This window comes from Dreissena polymorpha, chromosome 13 (genome assembly GCF_020536995.1).
Source record: "Dreissena polymorpha isolate Duluth1 chromosome 13, UMN_Dpol_1.0, whole genome shotgun sequence".
NCBI lineage: Eukaryota > Metazoa > Mollusca > Bivalvia > Myida > Dreissenidae > Dreissena > Dreissena polymorpha.
The window spans coordinates 39,332,614-39,348,705 of record NC_068367.1 but is presented as its reverse complement, the minus strand read 5'-3'; the positions used below and the strand labels follow the sequence as shown (position 1 = coordinate 39,348,705).

The 16,092-nt window shown below is 36.2% G+C and overlaps 1 protein-coding gene across 1 annotated transcript in view; it reads right to left on the bottom strand.

Moving 5' to 3' along the window:
- Positions 1-413: 413 nt before the first annotated feature.
- Positions 414-16,092, bottom strand: part of LOC127854605 (phosphatidylinositol 5-phosphate 4-kinase type-2 alpha-like) — a 37,231-nt gene continuing 21,552 nt past the window's right edge. The window contains exons 2-7 of the mRNA XM_052389669.1: positions 15,213-15,362; positions 6,587-6,733; positions 5,692-5,730; positions 4,685-4,798; positions 2,518-2,797; positions 414-1,508 (exon numbers count right to left, since the gene is read on the bottom strand). Of these exons, the coding sequence (XP_052245629.1) occupies positions 1,324-1,508; positions 2,518-2,797; positions 4,685-4,798; positions 5,692-5,730; positions 6,587-6,733; positions 15,213-15,362 (915 nt within the window). The 3' untranslated portion in view covers positions 414-1,323. The remainder of the gene's footprint in view (positions 1,509-2,517; positions 2,798-4,684; positions 4,799-5,691; positions 5,731-6,586; positions 6,734-15,212; positions 15,363-16,092) is intronic.

Sequence of the window (16,092 nt, the reverse complement as noted above, 5' to 3'; positions counted from 1 at the left end):
TGGGATTTAAAACTCACTTGATCTCATACAGAAATGTTATTCAGAATCGAAGATTTCACGCACTATCAGCGATATTTGGATTTACATATCAACAAGGGCCCATTTTCAAATAACACGGTAGGGAAATCTTAACATAAGATGGTTTTTAAGGCAACATTTCAGATCAAATGTTCTATAAAATATAAGGAACATGTTTTCTGCTAAGTGAAGGATAATATATTAATCACTTCAGTTTTATGTGCCTGTTTAAAACATGCTCCTGTAAAAACATCTAAACAACAAATAGCCAAACAAACAGAATTATAAAATTTTTCGTCTGTTTTTGCTTCGGGGTTAGGGGAATATGGGCCCTCCATGTTTGACAACAAGAACATGTATAATAATCAATGGCTACAAAAAAATTTCATATTTCGGATACAATTCTCTATAATTGTAACATTATATTATGACTATAGAATACTTATATGGGAACAAATACAGATTCATTCAATACTTCTATAGATGTGTGCAGCAATGTAGTATTGGACGATAATGTATTAGTTCGTATTTTTTTCTCTGTCATCTTGATAGGTTCAGTCTTTTAAGAAATAAAACTTACAATAAATGAGATTTTGCTGACAGCAAACAATTCAATACTTGAATTTTACAATAACATGTAACATAGTAAAACAACAGCTATTGCTCAGTACATTTTTTGAAACATGGTAATATTTTTTACCAAAACAAATAATAATAATAAAAAAATACTTGAAGCTTGAGGCTGAGGCAAGTTCATTTCAAAAGTTGGTCATGCGACTGGGCAACCAGCTTTTCATAAAAGCTTGAACCATTTCCCCCACTGCTGATAACTTTATTTTATTTTTAAAGAATCAACATTCAGGTTCATTAAAGAGAATTTTACATTGAGTCATGGCAGAAATATTTTATTGTTGTTTGATTTTGTTTTCTTAAATGTAAGCATAAGATAATTACGACATGTACTTGGTCCTGGGCTCCTTTTTTCTTTGCACGGTCAACCAATGTACTAAGGATAGTTACCCGTCTCGGCAACCTACCGTACACAACTTAGTTTCTGTCCCTCTGGTAAACAAACTTCTAACATCAGTGTTGTGATTTAAGAACCACCTCAACGGAGGAAAATTCCCTACCCATCTTACAGGTTTTAACTAAACTCTTCATTTGTATTTAGATCCAGCATTGTTAATACCTATTTGTATAATTAGTTTTACATTGTTATGGAGCTGACAGCTTAAAGGAGGAGAAATCTCACCCCTGTAACATGTAAAAACGTGAACACTTAACAAACAAATATCACTTTGACTGTCACGCTATACACTTGTCGATAAATTCAAGGAACCGTTTTGCATATTGATCGGGATGAACGGTGGATATCTCCGCCCCAACGCCATGTTTCATCGTCTTTGCGGCAAGAGCGGTGCGCTTTTTCATTCCATACCGTGTCAGAATGTCTATAAGTGCAAGGAAGCAAATCTCCTTCTTTGGTCCTCCTGTAAAAGTAAAAATAGTTGCCGTTCAAAATATTATTTTAATGGAATGGATTACCGTTCCAAATAATATTTAAACGGATTTTTTTTTCAAAAGAAGTGAAGGCAAGAGAATGGTAACAATTACAAATATTTCATTTGAAAATGGGTTAAAACTTGTATGTTCATGAGTTAATACAAATATCAAACAAGAGATGTCTTCGTCAGAAACACAATGCCCCCTACTGCACCGCTTTGAAATAAAAATTTCTATTTATCATTTTATCATGTAAAGCTTATTACTTCCCTTGGATTTTGCCCAATCCAACCGGAGGGGGGGGGGGGGTCTGTGGACAATCAAAAATGACCAAGTCAGACATCACTGACAACCACGACCTGTGGTTTATCAAAGAGATCATAGCCAGAGTTCATCATGTATCTATGGACACAGGTATGTAATGAACCCTACCTTTCACAACTTAGTACAGGAAAGAAATGATAATAATATCATTTAAAAAAACCTTTGACAAATCAATCATTTGAGTTATAAATAACGTTAATTATTGTTATAAACATAGCATTAACGTTGGCATTGAGGTAAGTGTGTCGTTTATTCTAAATTAAGTTGTTGTTTTTTACTCTTGTTAAAGCTGAAATAGTGTCAATGCTGTTCAATAAAACGCTTCAACACAGTGCACATTTAGTGGTGTGTAGCCCCAAATGGTCCATATACAATAAATAGTGACCGGTCCATATACTCTTAGGTTTCTCTATCGTATTTTACAGACTGAAACCGGTCATAGAGATTTAGAAGGATCAATATCTCTGAGGTGTAATATAAGAGTTTATACTGTTTAACTTATACAGCTGGACGGGAGATGAACTCAATGTTAAAATTAATTGATTATTGTTGTTGTTGAAACCTTCAATAAGAAATGTTTAGGTCCAATTGCAAAAAATACATACTTATTTTCCTTGGGAACAAGTCTCTATAATGGCCCAAAATTCTAACGAAAAACAATCGCTGACCTACCTTCCAAACTCTTCACTCCGAACTTCTCAATGTTCGGATCTATGTCCCCGTTGAATGCCGGCACAGGCCCGTACGGTTGTGGGCTGTCGGGCGGTGTGGGTGCGAACCCGCCGATGTCTGGCACCTGTTCCTCGAGCCCGTTCTCGTCTTCCCCACTCACAGGCTCCCCGTCAGACTCGCTATTCTGGGCATTGATGTCCGAGCCCTCGGGCTCGATCCTGTCGCAGTCATGGATGCCCACGATCAGACTGTAGTCCATTAGGTGCAGACTGGCCAAGAACTGTAACAGAAAATATAGTGCATTCAGTAGAAAAGATGCTATCCATTAATTTATGGCTGACCATCAACTTTAATAGAAAAGATAAAATCCATTAAAGTGCAGGCTGGCCAAGAACAACAAAAGAAAAGAGTACACTCATTCCAGTTCCCATAGGGTCCCATTATAAAATTGCCAACTTTCCAAGCATTTTTTTAAAACATTAAGTAAAATGTTACCAAAGCAAAAATTAAGTGCAGGCTGGTCAAAAACTTGAACACAAAATATGTGGCCTATTAAGTGCAGGATGTAGTCAGTTAATTTCAGGATTGCCAAGAAAACAGAACAAGAGATGTGTTCGTCAAAAACACAATGCCCCCTACTGTGCCGCTTTGAAATAAAAATTTCTATTTATCATTTGGCAGGAATAGAAATCATCTCCCTTTAAAGCTTATTACTTCCCTTTGATTTTGTCCAATTTGCCCTCCAATAATATCATTTTTCACCAAAACATATCGTTGTTTAGCATTTATTTCAGTTTTAAACCGATTATTGATAATTTTGATTGCTTAATTATCCATTGCAATACTGGCTCATTTGCGGTGGTCGCTAAAACACGTTAACACGTTAAAATAGAAATAAGCGTCTACGGACTTGGATTAGAATGTGTAGTTTGCGGTTCCTGTTAATTTTTGCAGTCATGCGGAACATTTCGCACTTTATCGCTGTCAATGTTGGTAGAATAATCCTCAAACTAAACATGCTTACATCTGAGTCGTTAAGGGCATGCTATATAACGTAATGGATAAAGGGAAGTCACTCTAAATGTCATTTGTGTTTGTTAATGTTTTTTAATGATTTTGACAGAAAACTTCTTTATTGCAATTTAGAAAAATTTCATCTAGATTTGATTGGGAATGGGGGCCGTTTTTTTTTGCTTTGGGAATGCCTCCATTTTCCGGAGACGAAGACAGTGGTGAAAACCCCCTGAAATCAGAGTAGATGAGTTATAGACATTGATTTAAACAGTTTTTATTTTTTCCCCAAAAATATATCTCTTTCGCCCTCTATTTTCCCCTTTCACCAAGCGTCTTCCCCTTTGTCTAAAAAAACACCTCCAAATCAATCATTTGAGTTATAAATAATCAAAATAAAAAATCTGTACAGTAACTGTGAAAAGAACTTTAATTCTTGGTAAGGAAATATATAATCTGAGATTTATAATTATATAAATTACTTCCCTTGAAAATAATTGTCTCTAACAAATCTCTATTTTTAGTAGCAAATAATTAAAAGCCACTACCGTGACTGTAGATTCACCACTCGAAATATGCAGCTCCATGAGATACACATGCATGCCAAATATCAAGTTGCTATGTTCAATACTGAATAATAAATAATTATCTTCCTTTAAAGCTTATTACTTCCCTTGGATTTGTATTTTGACCTTTGACCTTAAAGGATGACCTTGTAATAAAGAAAGATCATTTCTTTTGTAGCTCCCATCATCAAAAGATTAAATACTTTATTGTCAACAAAGATTCTTCACTATATCACAAACACTATTTATTCGCTTATTAAAATTTTAAAGACATTGTTTTGCTTTTTTATCCCCTGCCAAAGGCAAAGGGATAAAGAATTGACTTTGTTTTTGGTGGGGATATCAATTCAACGAATTTGCTTGTTTTTTTCTTTTTTTTCATATCATTTTATTATATTAACATTTGGGTTGACAGCTTAATCACTTTCTGAAAGCAGCATCCCATTCAAAGGGAGGTAATACTTCTGCAAGTGCACAAATCAAGCCCCCATAGTAAGCTCCATTGGAAAGTATCTAACATTAAAAGGGAGGAAATATTTCTTAAAATTTAAAAATTCCGGCCTCCACAGTTAGGTCCCCTAGAAACTTACGTTCACATCGCGGGTCAGTTTGTTCATCAGTTCTGCCTTCTCCTCTGCCCCGATGTTGACTTTAGCATCATCTTCCAAGAAGTCATTGTCCTTGAAGGTGGGCAACTCCTTTGCCTATAGAAGAAAGAGGTTTATGAGCCAGGCTCTGGGAAAACTGGACTCAATGCAGTTCACATAGGCTAATCATGGACCAGTGCTCCAGCTAGGCCTAAATTGAAGGACAACCCGCCCTGCCCTTCTGAACCTCTGCCCCTCCCTTCCAAGGGCCCCCCTACCCTTTTTTTTTTTTGTGCATATGATAATTAATAAATCTCTAATTAGATTGGGATTAATTTATTCCTCATTATAGACATTATATTTGAATGGTTTAATAATAACGGGAATAATATATTCTAAAAATTATTAAAAACATGTAAATTAACATGCAAAAGGAAGCATTTCAGAAACGCCCACGCGCTCAAAAGAGCACTTTTGACAAAAAAATGCTTGTCAAAGGTGCCCTTTTGACAAAAAAGTCCCCCATGCCCTGTCCTAATCCAAATACCCAAAAAAAAGCGGAAAGTGTTGTCCTTGCTAAGCCAGTGCATGGCAACTGCTATCAACTATTGGCAAAACTATCTTCACCCAAATTCTTGACTTTTACATGGATCTTGAAATGTAAAAACAATTTCCAAACCTACCTTGGTGTTAACAAGAAGAAAATCAACTACAAAATCACATCACTGATAAGAGTAACACTTGTGACTAATATGGTTGAGTATTTTTCCCAATATTTTTGCCAAGCATTTTATACAAAAAAGTCATATCCCTTGAGCTTAAAATATATATTATTTTTCTAAGGAGAATAAATATCAGACCATTCTAATTGCTCATTTAATGAATGTCTTCCTGAATAAGTATTTGTATAAGTGGTATAGAAAAATGTTTGGGTATAAGAGATCAAAGGTTTAACATTATATGGCAAACATCAGGAAAACAAATAATGCGTTTTTTTTCTCTAAAAATACCTTTTCCTTGTCACTTGCACATCGGTCAACAGTCGAGCCCTGTAACAAAAACATAAAGAATTTAATGTTTGTGTCAATAATATGTTGTAGATACATGTACACAGAAGACACTCAGATAGATATATATTGCAAGCACTTTTTCACATAATGTACAAAAGATGTACAAACTATGAACAAGCCCCTTTAAATATATATTTGTAAAACTAAAAAGGTAATTGGTGTGTAAAATTCAATTCATAATTTCACCCCTGGACATTGTCTTGAACGAATTTTTGCAAATTGCAAAGTTTAAACAGACACATAAGTTCACATCTCTGAGAGTCCGCCAGATTTCATTATTTTCTGTTAATTTTTCATTTTGACTCTTATCTTGTAGAAAGAGTTGAATCTTCTTTCAATGTCTGCTAGTCTAAGGGTCAAGCTGAGAGTAAAAGGAAAGCCCTGGGCCAGTACTCACCAAACAATTCTTAGACTTAGACTTTATTTTAAGAATAAAGAATATTATTTAAATTGAAATATTCAAAAGTTGCTTAAATATTGATTCAATTAACATTAACTGCCTGTATATACATCATTTTTCATGTAGAACATTCTGTTAAAGACATAATGACCAGTAGAAGCCCATATATATTCAAACGCTGGATGTATTTTTCTTGGTGTTAAATCTATTCTTCATCCTTCTTAAGTATGAAAATAAGTTGGTAAATACAGGCTTGTCTCATAAACATATAATTCTTAACAAAGAATTATTCAATTTAAGGTTCTAACTAAGACCTAATTTCCAAGGAGTTTAAATTTATAACAGTTTTAAGAATATTCTGTATAGAAATTGAGAAGTCTTCAGAATCAGTTGGTGAATAGGAGCCCTAGAAAAACATCGTGACACGCCACACACCTTCAGATCATATTTCTTGTGTGTGGGTTGTCGTGGGCTGAACACGTTTCTCATCACGCATAGGTAGGTCTCCACGTCATTCACCGTGATCCGGTACATCCCCAGGTAGTGGGGCAACATCGTGTTAGCGTGACACTCCACGATGTGCTGCGAGAATCAAACACAATAGTATTTACCCGGTAGCTGCATTTCATGTTATTCAAAGAAATTCCCTAAAATATCATTTGTTCTGATTGAATGCTTTGAGCTTTTATGAATACATAACAAGAGGGCCAAGATGGCCCTAGTTCGCTCACCTGAGAGGAGTCGGTTCATTCAATCTTTACCAAACGTCAAACTTGACATAGAGATATTTTCCAGACAAACATCCTGGTCAAGTTTCATCATTATTGAACCAAAACTCTGGCATATGGAGTGTTTTTGTTTTTGTAAGATTTGACCTGGTGACCTATATTTTGAGTTGACCCCCCTTACCAAACATCAAACTTTGCTTACAAAAATAAATATTATAACCAAGATTCATAAAATCTGAAACAAAATTGTGACCTCTAGAGTGTTTACAAGGATTTTGTATAATACAATGTAAATTTGGACAATCTAAGGGTAAAAATTATGGCATTAATTATGTGATATATATAAAACCAATCTTTTCACCAAGTTTCATGATGATTGGGCAAAAAATGTGACTTCTAGAGTGTTCACAAGCTTTTTTTACTTTGTATAAATTTAAGAAAACAACCCCCCTCCCCGGCAGCCATGTTATTCAACTGACCGGAGCCATTTTTGAACTCAACTTTCATATCAAGGAAACAAATGTTCTGACCAAATTTCATGAAAATTGGGCAAAAAATGTGACTTCTAGAGTGTTCACATGTTTTCACTGTATACATATAGAGGAAAATGCCCCGCCCACTGGCGGCCATGTTTTTTCACCGATCGGGACCATTTTCAAACTCGTATGAGATATCAATAAAACCAATGTTTTGACCAACTTTCATGATGATTGGGCAAAAATTGTGACTTCTAGAGTGTTTACAAGGTTTCTCTATAGCCAAATAAGGAAAACTGCCCCCCCCCCCCCCAGCAGCCATGTTATTTAACTGGCCAGAACCATTTTCGAACTCAACTCTCATATCAAGGAAACAAATGTTCTGACCAAATTTTATGAAAATTAGGCCAAAAATGTGACTTCTAGAGAGTTCACATGTTTTCACTATGTACATATAGAGAAAATTGCCCCGCCCACTGGCGGCCATGTTTTTTCACCGATCGGGACCATTTTCGAACTCGTCCGAGATATCTATCAAACCAATGTTTTGACCAACTTTCATGATGATTGGGCAAAACTTGTGACTTCTAGAATGTTTACAAGGTTTCTCTATAGCCAAATAAGGAAAACTGCCCCGCCCACTGGCGGCCATGCTTTTCAACGGATCGGAACCACTTTTGAACTCAACCAACATATCATTTAGACAAACATTTTGACAAAGTTACATGACTTTTGGGCAAGAACTTTTACTTCTACAGTGTTTACAAATGTTTTCTTTTTTTTTGACCTAGTGACCTAGTTTTTGATCCGGCACGACCCAGTTTCAAACTCGACCGAGATTTCATTGGGACAAAGTTTCTGACCAAGTTTCATGAAGATCGGACAATAAATGTGGCCTTTAGAATGTTTACGAACAAATTTGGACGGACGGACAGACGACGGACAAAGACCGATCACAAAAGCTCACCTGAGCAATCAGGTGAGCTAAAAATGCCGCCTGGAGTACAGGTGGAAAGTTTTCATGGAAAAAAACAACGTAATCTGTTGCAACTCCCAGCCATCCGGAGGGTCAATAACTGGGAATATTGCATATATAGTGAACTTTCAAAACAGACAACATCATGCTGGTGTTGCAAGAGTGAAACCAGTTGCAAATAGTTAAAAAAAATGTACACAAGTAGATATGGAAAAGCCATTCCTGGTATTGCAATTCAATTGCTTTAACAGAAAGGTTACATACAACCATCTTGTATAAAACTGAAGTGTAACCACTTAAACTAGTCTTCTTACTCTTGAACACTTCTAATATCCTCATATATTTTGCTCCAATCAAGAAACATCTTTTGGAAGTGAAATAATTCAGCATTTCTTTTCTTCAAAATTAAATGTTTATCATAAAATGCCAAATCACCTATGATGATTGCACAGACATGAATTGTAAAACAGTTAAAAATGGTAGAACTGGTTGGGTTAAAAGTCGCATTCATCTTCAATAAAAAATACTGGTAAATTGACCAGTGTTTTATTCACCATTTTGGGAATGCAGGGCCCATTTCCCTTTGGATTGGGAAAAATTGCGGTGTTTTGACCACAATTGGGATAATATTTCTGTTGTTGTTTTGCTAACAAATGCTTCAAAATTGAGAATAAAATATATTTAATATTAGAGCTGGATGGGAGATGAACTAAATGTAGAGATCTAAAAAAAGTTTTTTTGTCTGTTTTAAACCTTCAATCAGATATTCTGATGTCCCATTTGGGAAAAATATATACTTTCTTTCGGAATGGGGCCGAATACCGGACCAGATTTTGAACAAACAAAACTAGAGCTTTGTCACAGACGTGACGAACACCCCCATATGCCGCAGTGACACAGAATATTTTGCATGTTGTCTTAAAAAAAAGCAGACGCCATGCTCAATGATTTAAACACACTAAATGACCCGTGACCTAGTTTGTGACACAGCATGGCCGATGTTCAAACTTAACCTACACATCATCTAGATACAACTTCATACCAAGTTTGGTGAAGCTGTGATGAAAACTACTTGAATTAGTGAGCGGACACCTGATGCTCAATGTTTAAAACACACTAAGTGACCCCGTGACGTAGTTTATGATCCGGCATGACCCATATTCGAACTTGACCTACACATCATCTAGATACAACTTTTGAGCAAGTTTGAATAAGATGGGATAAAAACTACTTGAATAAGAGAGCGGACACCATGCTAAATGTGTAAAACGCACTAAGTGACCCCGTGACCTAGTTAATGACCCGGCATGACCCATATTCCAACTTGACCTAGACAACATCTGGATACAACTTCTGACCAAGTTTGGTGAAGCTGTGATGAAAACTACTTGAATTAGTGAGCAGACACCATGCTCAATGTTTAAAACACACTAAGTGACCCCGTGACCTAGTTTATGACCCGGCATGACCATTTTCGAACTTGACCTACTGACATCATCTAGATACAACATTACTGTTGAACAAGTTTGGTGAAGATGGGATGAAAACTACTTGAAATAAAGAGCAGACACCATGCTCAATGTTTAAAACGCACTAAGTGACCCCATGACCTAGTTTATGACCCGGCATGACCCATATTTGAACTTGACCTAGACATCATCTAGATACAACATCTGACCAAGTTTGGTGAAGATCGGATGAAAACAACTTGAATTAAAGAGCAGACACTTAATACGGACCGACCGACCGACCGACCGACAGACAGACAGACAAGCTCACTTCTATATACCCCCCTAAACTTTGTTTATGGGGGTATAATAACACTTTTTACTTCACCATAAAGGATCAATACCACATAACATATTTATATCAAGACAGACTAAAGGAAATTATTTATCAACAATGAATACCGTTACATGTGTACTCAGAAAGGCACAATAAACAGGTAATACTAGCTAAGGCCTTCCCAGCATACTGACAAAATTAAGAAACTTGATACAACCGGTGTTAACAGCATCCCATTTGTTATCCAAATTGATTCAGCATTCATCAATAATTGATCACAAGACTTGCCTCAAGTTTTTTGCAACAGAGCAGCAAACACAATTACACGTAATAACCCGCAATTACCAGCAATAACACGCTTTGCTGGCTGTTGTAGTCTCAGAATGTGCCAAGTAATGAGCATCATTGTGAACAAGGCACGATTAACCCATTTATGCCTAGTGGACTCTCCCATCCTTCTAAATTGGATCAATTTATTACCCAAATTAGGGATGTCTGGTATATTTATTTCCATATTTAGAATATTTCTTACAGAAATTCCTTTAAGCAAACAGCGCAAACCCTGATGAGACACCGCATTTTGTGGCGTCTCATCTGGGTCTAGGCTGTTTGCCAAGGCCTTTTTTCTAGACGCTAGGCATAAATGTTTAACATCTAAAATATGTGCAAACTGATTTGTTGTGTTATCCCTTAACCACTTAGATACGTATTTTGACGCTAGTATGGTCCCTTATAAAGTTAAATATAATTTAAGACCTTTTTTTTAATATAACGTCTTAATGCCGGGCTAAACCTTTATTTGTCAGTCAGCATTCCGCTGAAACATGACTGGCATGTATGTGCCTCGGCCCGGGATCGAACCCGGGACCTCTGGATTTTAACGCAAGCGCCTTATCCACTGAGCTACGGAGGCACATTAAAGACCTTTTTTACTAGATTCAAGCTTTAAAGGATTTATTTCCAACCCTTAGATACTGATGAGCAGGAAACAGCATAAAACCTGAACAGACTGCGAGTTATCTGCGAGTTTGCACATATCCATTTTCACTCTGCTTCTGAGAGGGAACGCGTTTATGTTTGAGACTATTTCAAGTCCATGTCTTTTAATTTGCTTGGTGCATTATACTCTTTTATCTCATCATTAACCGAATCCTGATCTAATTCAGGGTTTAAATTTTGTGAGAATTTGTTGTTAATGTTTATGGAACTTCATATTGCGACTTTAAAAATTGTTTGTAAAAAGATACCAATAGTAGTTTCAAAAGATGAGAAAAATACACTTATAAAGTACTTTTAGCAGATGGGATTGTTGAATCATAATATTGACACAATAGATCACTGCAAAATCTTGCGGACTACAAGTTTATTGTTGTCCCTTATGACTGCCAAAGATTACATATTGTTGAAACAAAAATATATATTTTGTATTACTTGCAATTTTTAGTTCATTTCCTTATTCAGCTCTTTTGGTTGAACCTAATTAGTAAATTTAATATAGAATATCAACACCTTTATGCTCATTTTTAAAGTATTTGTTAGCAAAAAAATACACAACAATTTCCAAATTTTAGTCAAATCAATGTGATTTTTTCCAGTCCAAAGTGCTCTGGCCCCATTCTTAAACTGGTGAAAAAAACACTGAATACCTAAAACTGATGTATAAAGTGGGGAAGTCAGACAGAACTGGGTCAATATTTAAGGTATTCTCTTCCAATTCCTCAAATAGGCATCTTTATATCTGATAATATCCGTTGTGCAGACTGCATTTTAAGAGAACAACGACAAGTTGCGAGCCAATTAGCCAGCTTTGGTTCACGTTTATGACATATGATTGACACCACACTGGGTGAAGTATCACATAAAGGGATTCACATCACAACTCAAATAGTTAAGTTCTTGGTACATGATGTACATGCATACATTTCAATTCTGTGGATGGATAAACAATTTCTGGGTTCTAGCAAGACTTTTTTTAAGAGTCAGATTTTGAAATTAAACACAAGCCAAAAAAAATACTTCTTTACATCAGTGAAACGTTGAGTAACTCAGATGTTAACTTAATATTGGTTGAGATTTTTACATGTTACACTGCAAAGCACACTAAAGACGGGATAGTGGAGCCTGGCACAACAGCAACAACTAGAGCTTTGTCACAGACGTGACGAATACCCCCACATGTCGCATTGACACAGAATAGTTTGCATGTTGTCTTCACCAAAAACAGCCGACACCATGCTCAATGTTTAAAACGCACTAAATGACCCAGTGACCTGGTTTTTAACCTGCCATGACCCATGTTCGAACTTGGCCAAGACATCATCTAGATACAACTTCTGACCATGTTTGGTGAAGCTGTGATGAAAACTACTTGAATTAGAGAGCGGACACCATGCTCAATGTTTAAAACGCACTCAGTGACCATGTGACCTAGTTTTTGACCCAGCATGACCCATATTCGAACTTGACCTAGACATCATCTAGATACATCATCTGATCAAGTTTGGTGAAGATCAGATGAAAACAACTTGAATTAGAGAGCAGACACTATATACGGACCGACAGACAGACCGACTGACCGAAAAGCTCACTCCTATATACCCCCTAAACTTCGTTTGTGGGGGTATACAAACACAGTGGGGATGAATAAACACCAACTCCGCACAGCAGTAATAACAATTGTACCAATGAAAAATTGTATCATGGTGCATGGCCATTGCTTTACCCCTGGGACATGTTTTGAACAAGTTTGTTGAGAACAACAATAGAATGCTACATACCAAATTGTAATATAAACCTTTAGGTCTTGTGGTTTCAGCGGAATGATTTCTTTAAGGTTATGTTACCATGTAAGTCTATATGAATAATTTGATCCCAACGGCTTTTTGGCCAGTTTTAACCCAGGGGTAATGATTGGATGAAACTAAGTACAGGGGCAATATAAAATGTTAAATACCAAAAGTTACACATCTGGATGATGTAGTTTGAGATATGTATATTTCTGCTTACAGTCTACTGTCATTAGAAAAAATAACCAAGTCAAAAAAAATCTTAAGTTGAAAAGAGAGGCTAACTTGTGTAACTTTTAATGTAGGACAATAAAATCGCACATGCACAGCTTCATATCATAGGGCACATTGCCTGCACATAAAATTTTAACCCTTTACCACTTAGATATGTATTTTGATGCATTTGTAGTCCCTTAGAAAGTTACATTAAATTAAATACCTTTCTTATTAAATTCAAGTTTCAAGTTCATTTCCAACCCTTAGATACTGATGAGCAGCAAACAGCGTTAAACCTGAACAGACTGCAAGGCTGTTCTGGTTTTATGCTGTTTGCACTTAGCGAATATCACTTTGCTTCTGAGTGGGAAAGGGTTAAATGATATACATTGAAAATTGTATGAGAATGCCTGACGCCAACTTTATGCCTAGTATGAACGGACTGACTGAACTCCAGACAAACTGACATATGATTATATAGATTATATTATATAGATACCTATATACCACTTTATGTTTAAGGCTGTGTATAACAATAACTAAATTCTAAAACAAGAGCACCGCATAACGGATGCCATGCTCGGCTGCAAGTGCAGTTTTTAATAAATGAATGCTTGTCAGATTTTTTTTGATTTTTTTTAGAGGTCACAGTGACCTTGACCTTTGACCTATTGACCCAAAAATGGGTGTGGCATGTAGAACTCATCAAGGTGCAGCTACATGTGAAGTTTCAAAGTTGTAGGTTGAAGCACTTTGATTTAAGAGCCAATGCTCCAAACCTTAACAAAATGTAAAGGTTTTAGCAAGACGCGGACGGCGGACGGCGGAGAACGAGCTGGCTATGACAATACATCGGGTTTTGTCTGAAAACAGCCGAGCTAATAAAATGACAGTCTTTATATCATACCTACTGATATTTCTTAATTAATAAAAAACTTCGCACATTTCGCACAAGGACCGGTAACCGACCACAACAGCTTACCATCTATTTCTTTGTGCACAGGAAAGCTTACCTGTATATTCAAATATGTTCAGAAACTTGATAAATTTATAAGATATTAAATACGCTACACAAAAAACTTGCCCATAACAAGAGCTCCGCAGCCAGAGATAGATGCCCCCCCCCCAAATAGGGCCTTGACAACCATTACTCATTCCTTTGATGACCAATTAAACACTTTATGTCACAGTGACCTTTACCTTTAAACTAGTGACCCCAATTTCAACAGGGGTCATCTACTGTCCAAGGCCAATGCACATTTGAAGTATCTAGCCAATCTGTCAATTTGTTGACAAATTTTTGATCGGAAACGATTGTCACGCTTATTGTGACAGTGACCTTTGACCTAATGACCCTATTTTCAATATGGTTATCTACTGTCCAAGGCCAATGCACATGCAAAGTATCAAGCCAATCGTTTAATTCGTTGACGAGTTATTGATCGGAAACTATTTTCACACTTATTATGACAGTGACCTTTACCTTTGACCTAGTGAGCCTAATTTCAATAGGGGTCATCTACTTTCTTAGGCCAATGCACATGTGAAGTATCAAACCAATCGATCAGTTCATTGACAAGATATTGATCAGAAACAATTTTTACACTTATTGTGACAGTGACCTTGACCTTGGACCTAGTGACATCAATTTCATTTTTTTTTATACAAAACTTCATGAAATTTCGTTATTGCAGCAAGAAATTATTTGTTTTCCATTACAACCTTTCTCATATGAAAGAATCCATACGAATGTTAAGCATATTCTTCACATAGAAAAGAATCCTTTTTTTACCAGCCACTTCAAATTATTTGATGCAAAAGCTGGGCACATGCTTAACACTTCGTCGCTCAGAAGTAAAGTGAAAGTTGCTTTATAAAACCAGCATAAAACCAGAACAGCCTGCGAGAAGATGTATCTCCCAGGTTGTTCATGTTTTATGCTGTTTGCTGCTTATCAGTATCTTGTGGGTGCAAATGAAACTTTTAAAACTAAAATCTATTAAGAAAAGTCTTTCATAAATTTGATTTTCTAATGCACTTAAAATAGGTTTAAATGAGCATCTGAGGAGTTAATATCAAGTAACTGTTTCTCACCTGAAGATATTGCTTGAGAAGGTGGTGCATCTGTTCCACTTCCTCACTGACTAGAGTTTTGATGAAGTACCGCTTGTCATGAGACAGTATCATGCGGGCCCCACTGCGCCCTGGTGAGTCCATACCCTGTGGCTGCTTGGTTAATGAGTTCTAAAAATAGAACACAGAGGCTTCTTGGGTAATGAGTTCTTAAAATAGAACATGGAGGCTGCTTGGATGAGTTCTTCTTGGATAATAAGTTCTAAAAAAATGAACATGGTGACTGCTTGTGTAAAGAGTTCTAAAAATAGTACACGGAGGCGTCTTGGATAATGAGTTCTTAAAATAAAACATGGTGGCTGCTTGGGTAAAGAGTTCTAAAAAGCTTCTTAGGCAATAAGTTCTTAAAATAAACAATGGAGGCTGCTTGGGTTATGAGTTCTAAAAATAGAACATGTAATGAGTTCTTAAAATAGAACATAGAGGCTGCTTGGGTAATGAGTTCTAAAAAAAGAACATGGAGGCTACTTGGGCAAGTAAGGTTCACAAGGTTTCACATAGACTTATGACAAAAAATAGCCTAACAACTGGCAGTAAAGCTGGCAGCATATACAAAAGTGACAGCTAGAGTTTTTAAATAGTTATACTTATAATTTACAAAAAAGGAACACTGGCATTATGATGGCCATGTTTCAATTGAGAGAAACCATATCTGACTTGTCAAAGAAATCATGAAAATGTTTAGAGCCAGTTCATGAAGCTTGCTCAAACAGAATGGACCTCTTAAGAATTGATAAGCTTGACCAAGTGACATATCTCAAGTAGAGATTTGTTTTCTTTAAAAACTCTTACAATTATAATCTCCACTTACTAGGCCATTAAATTCATACATCACAGTTCT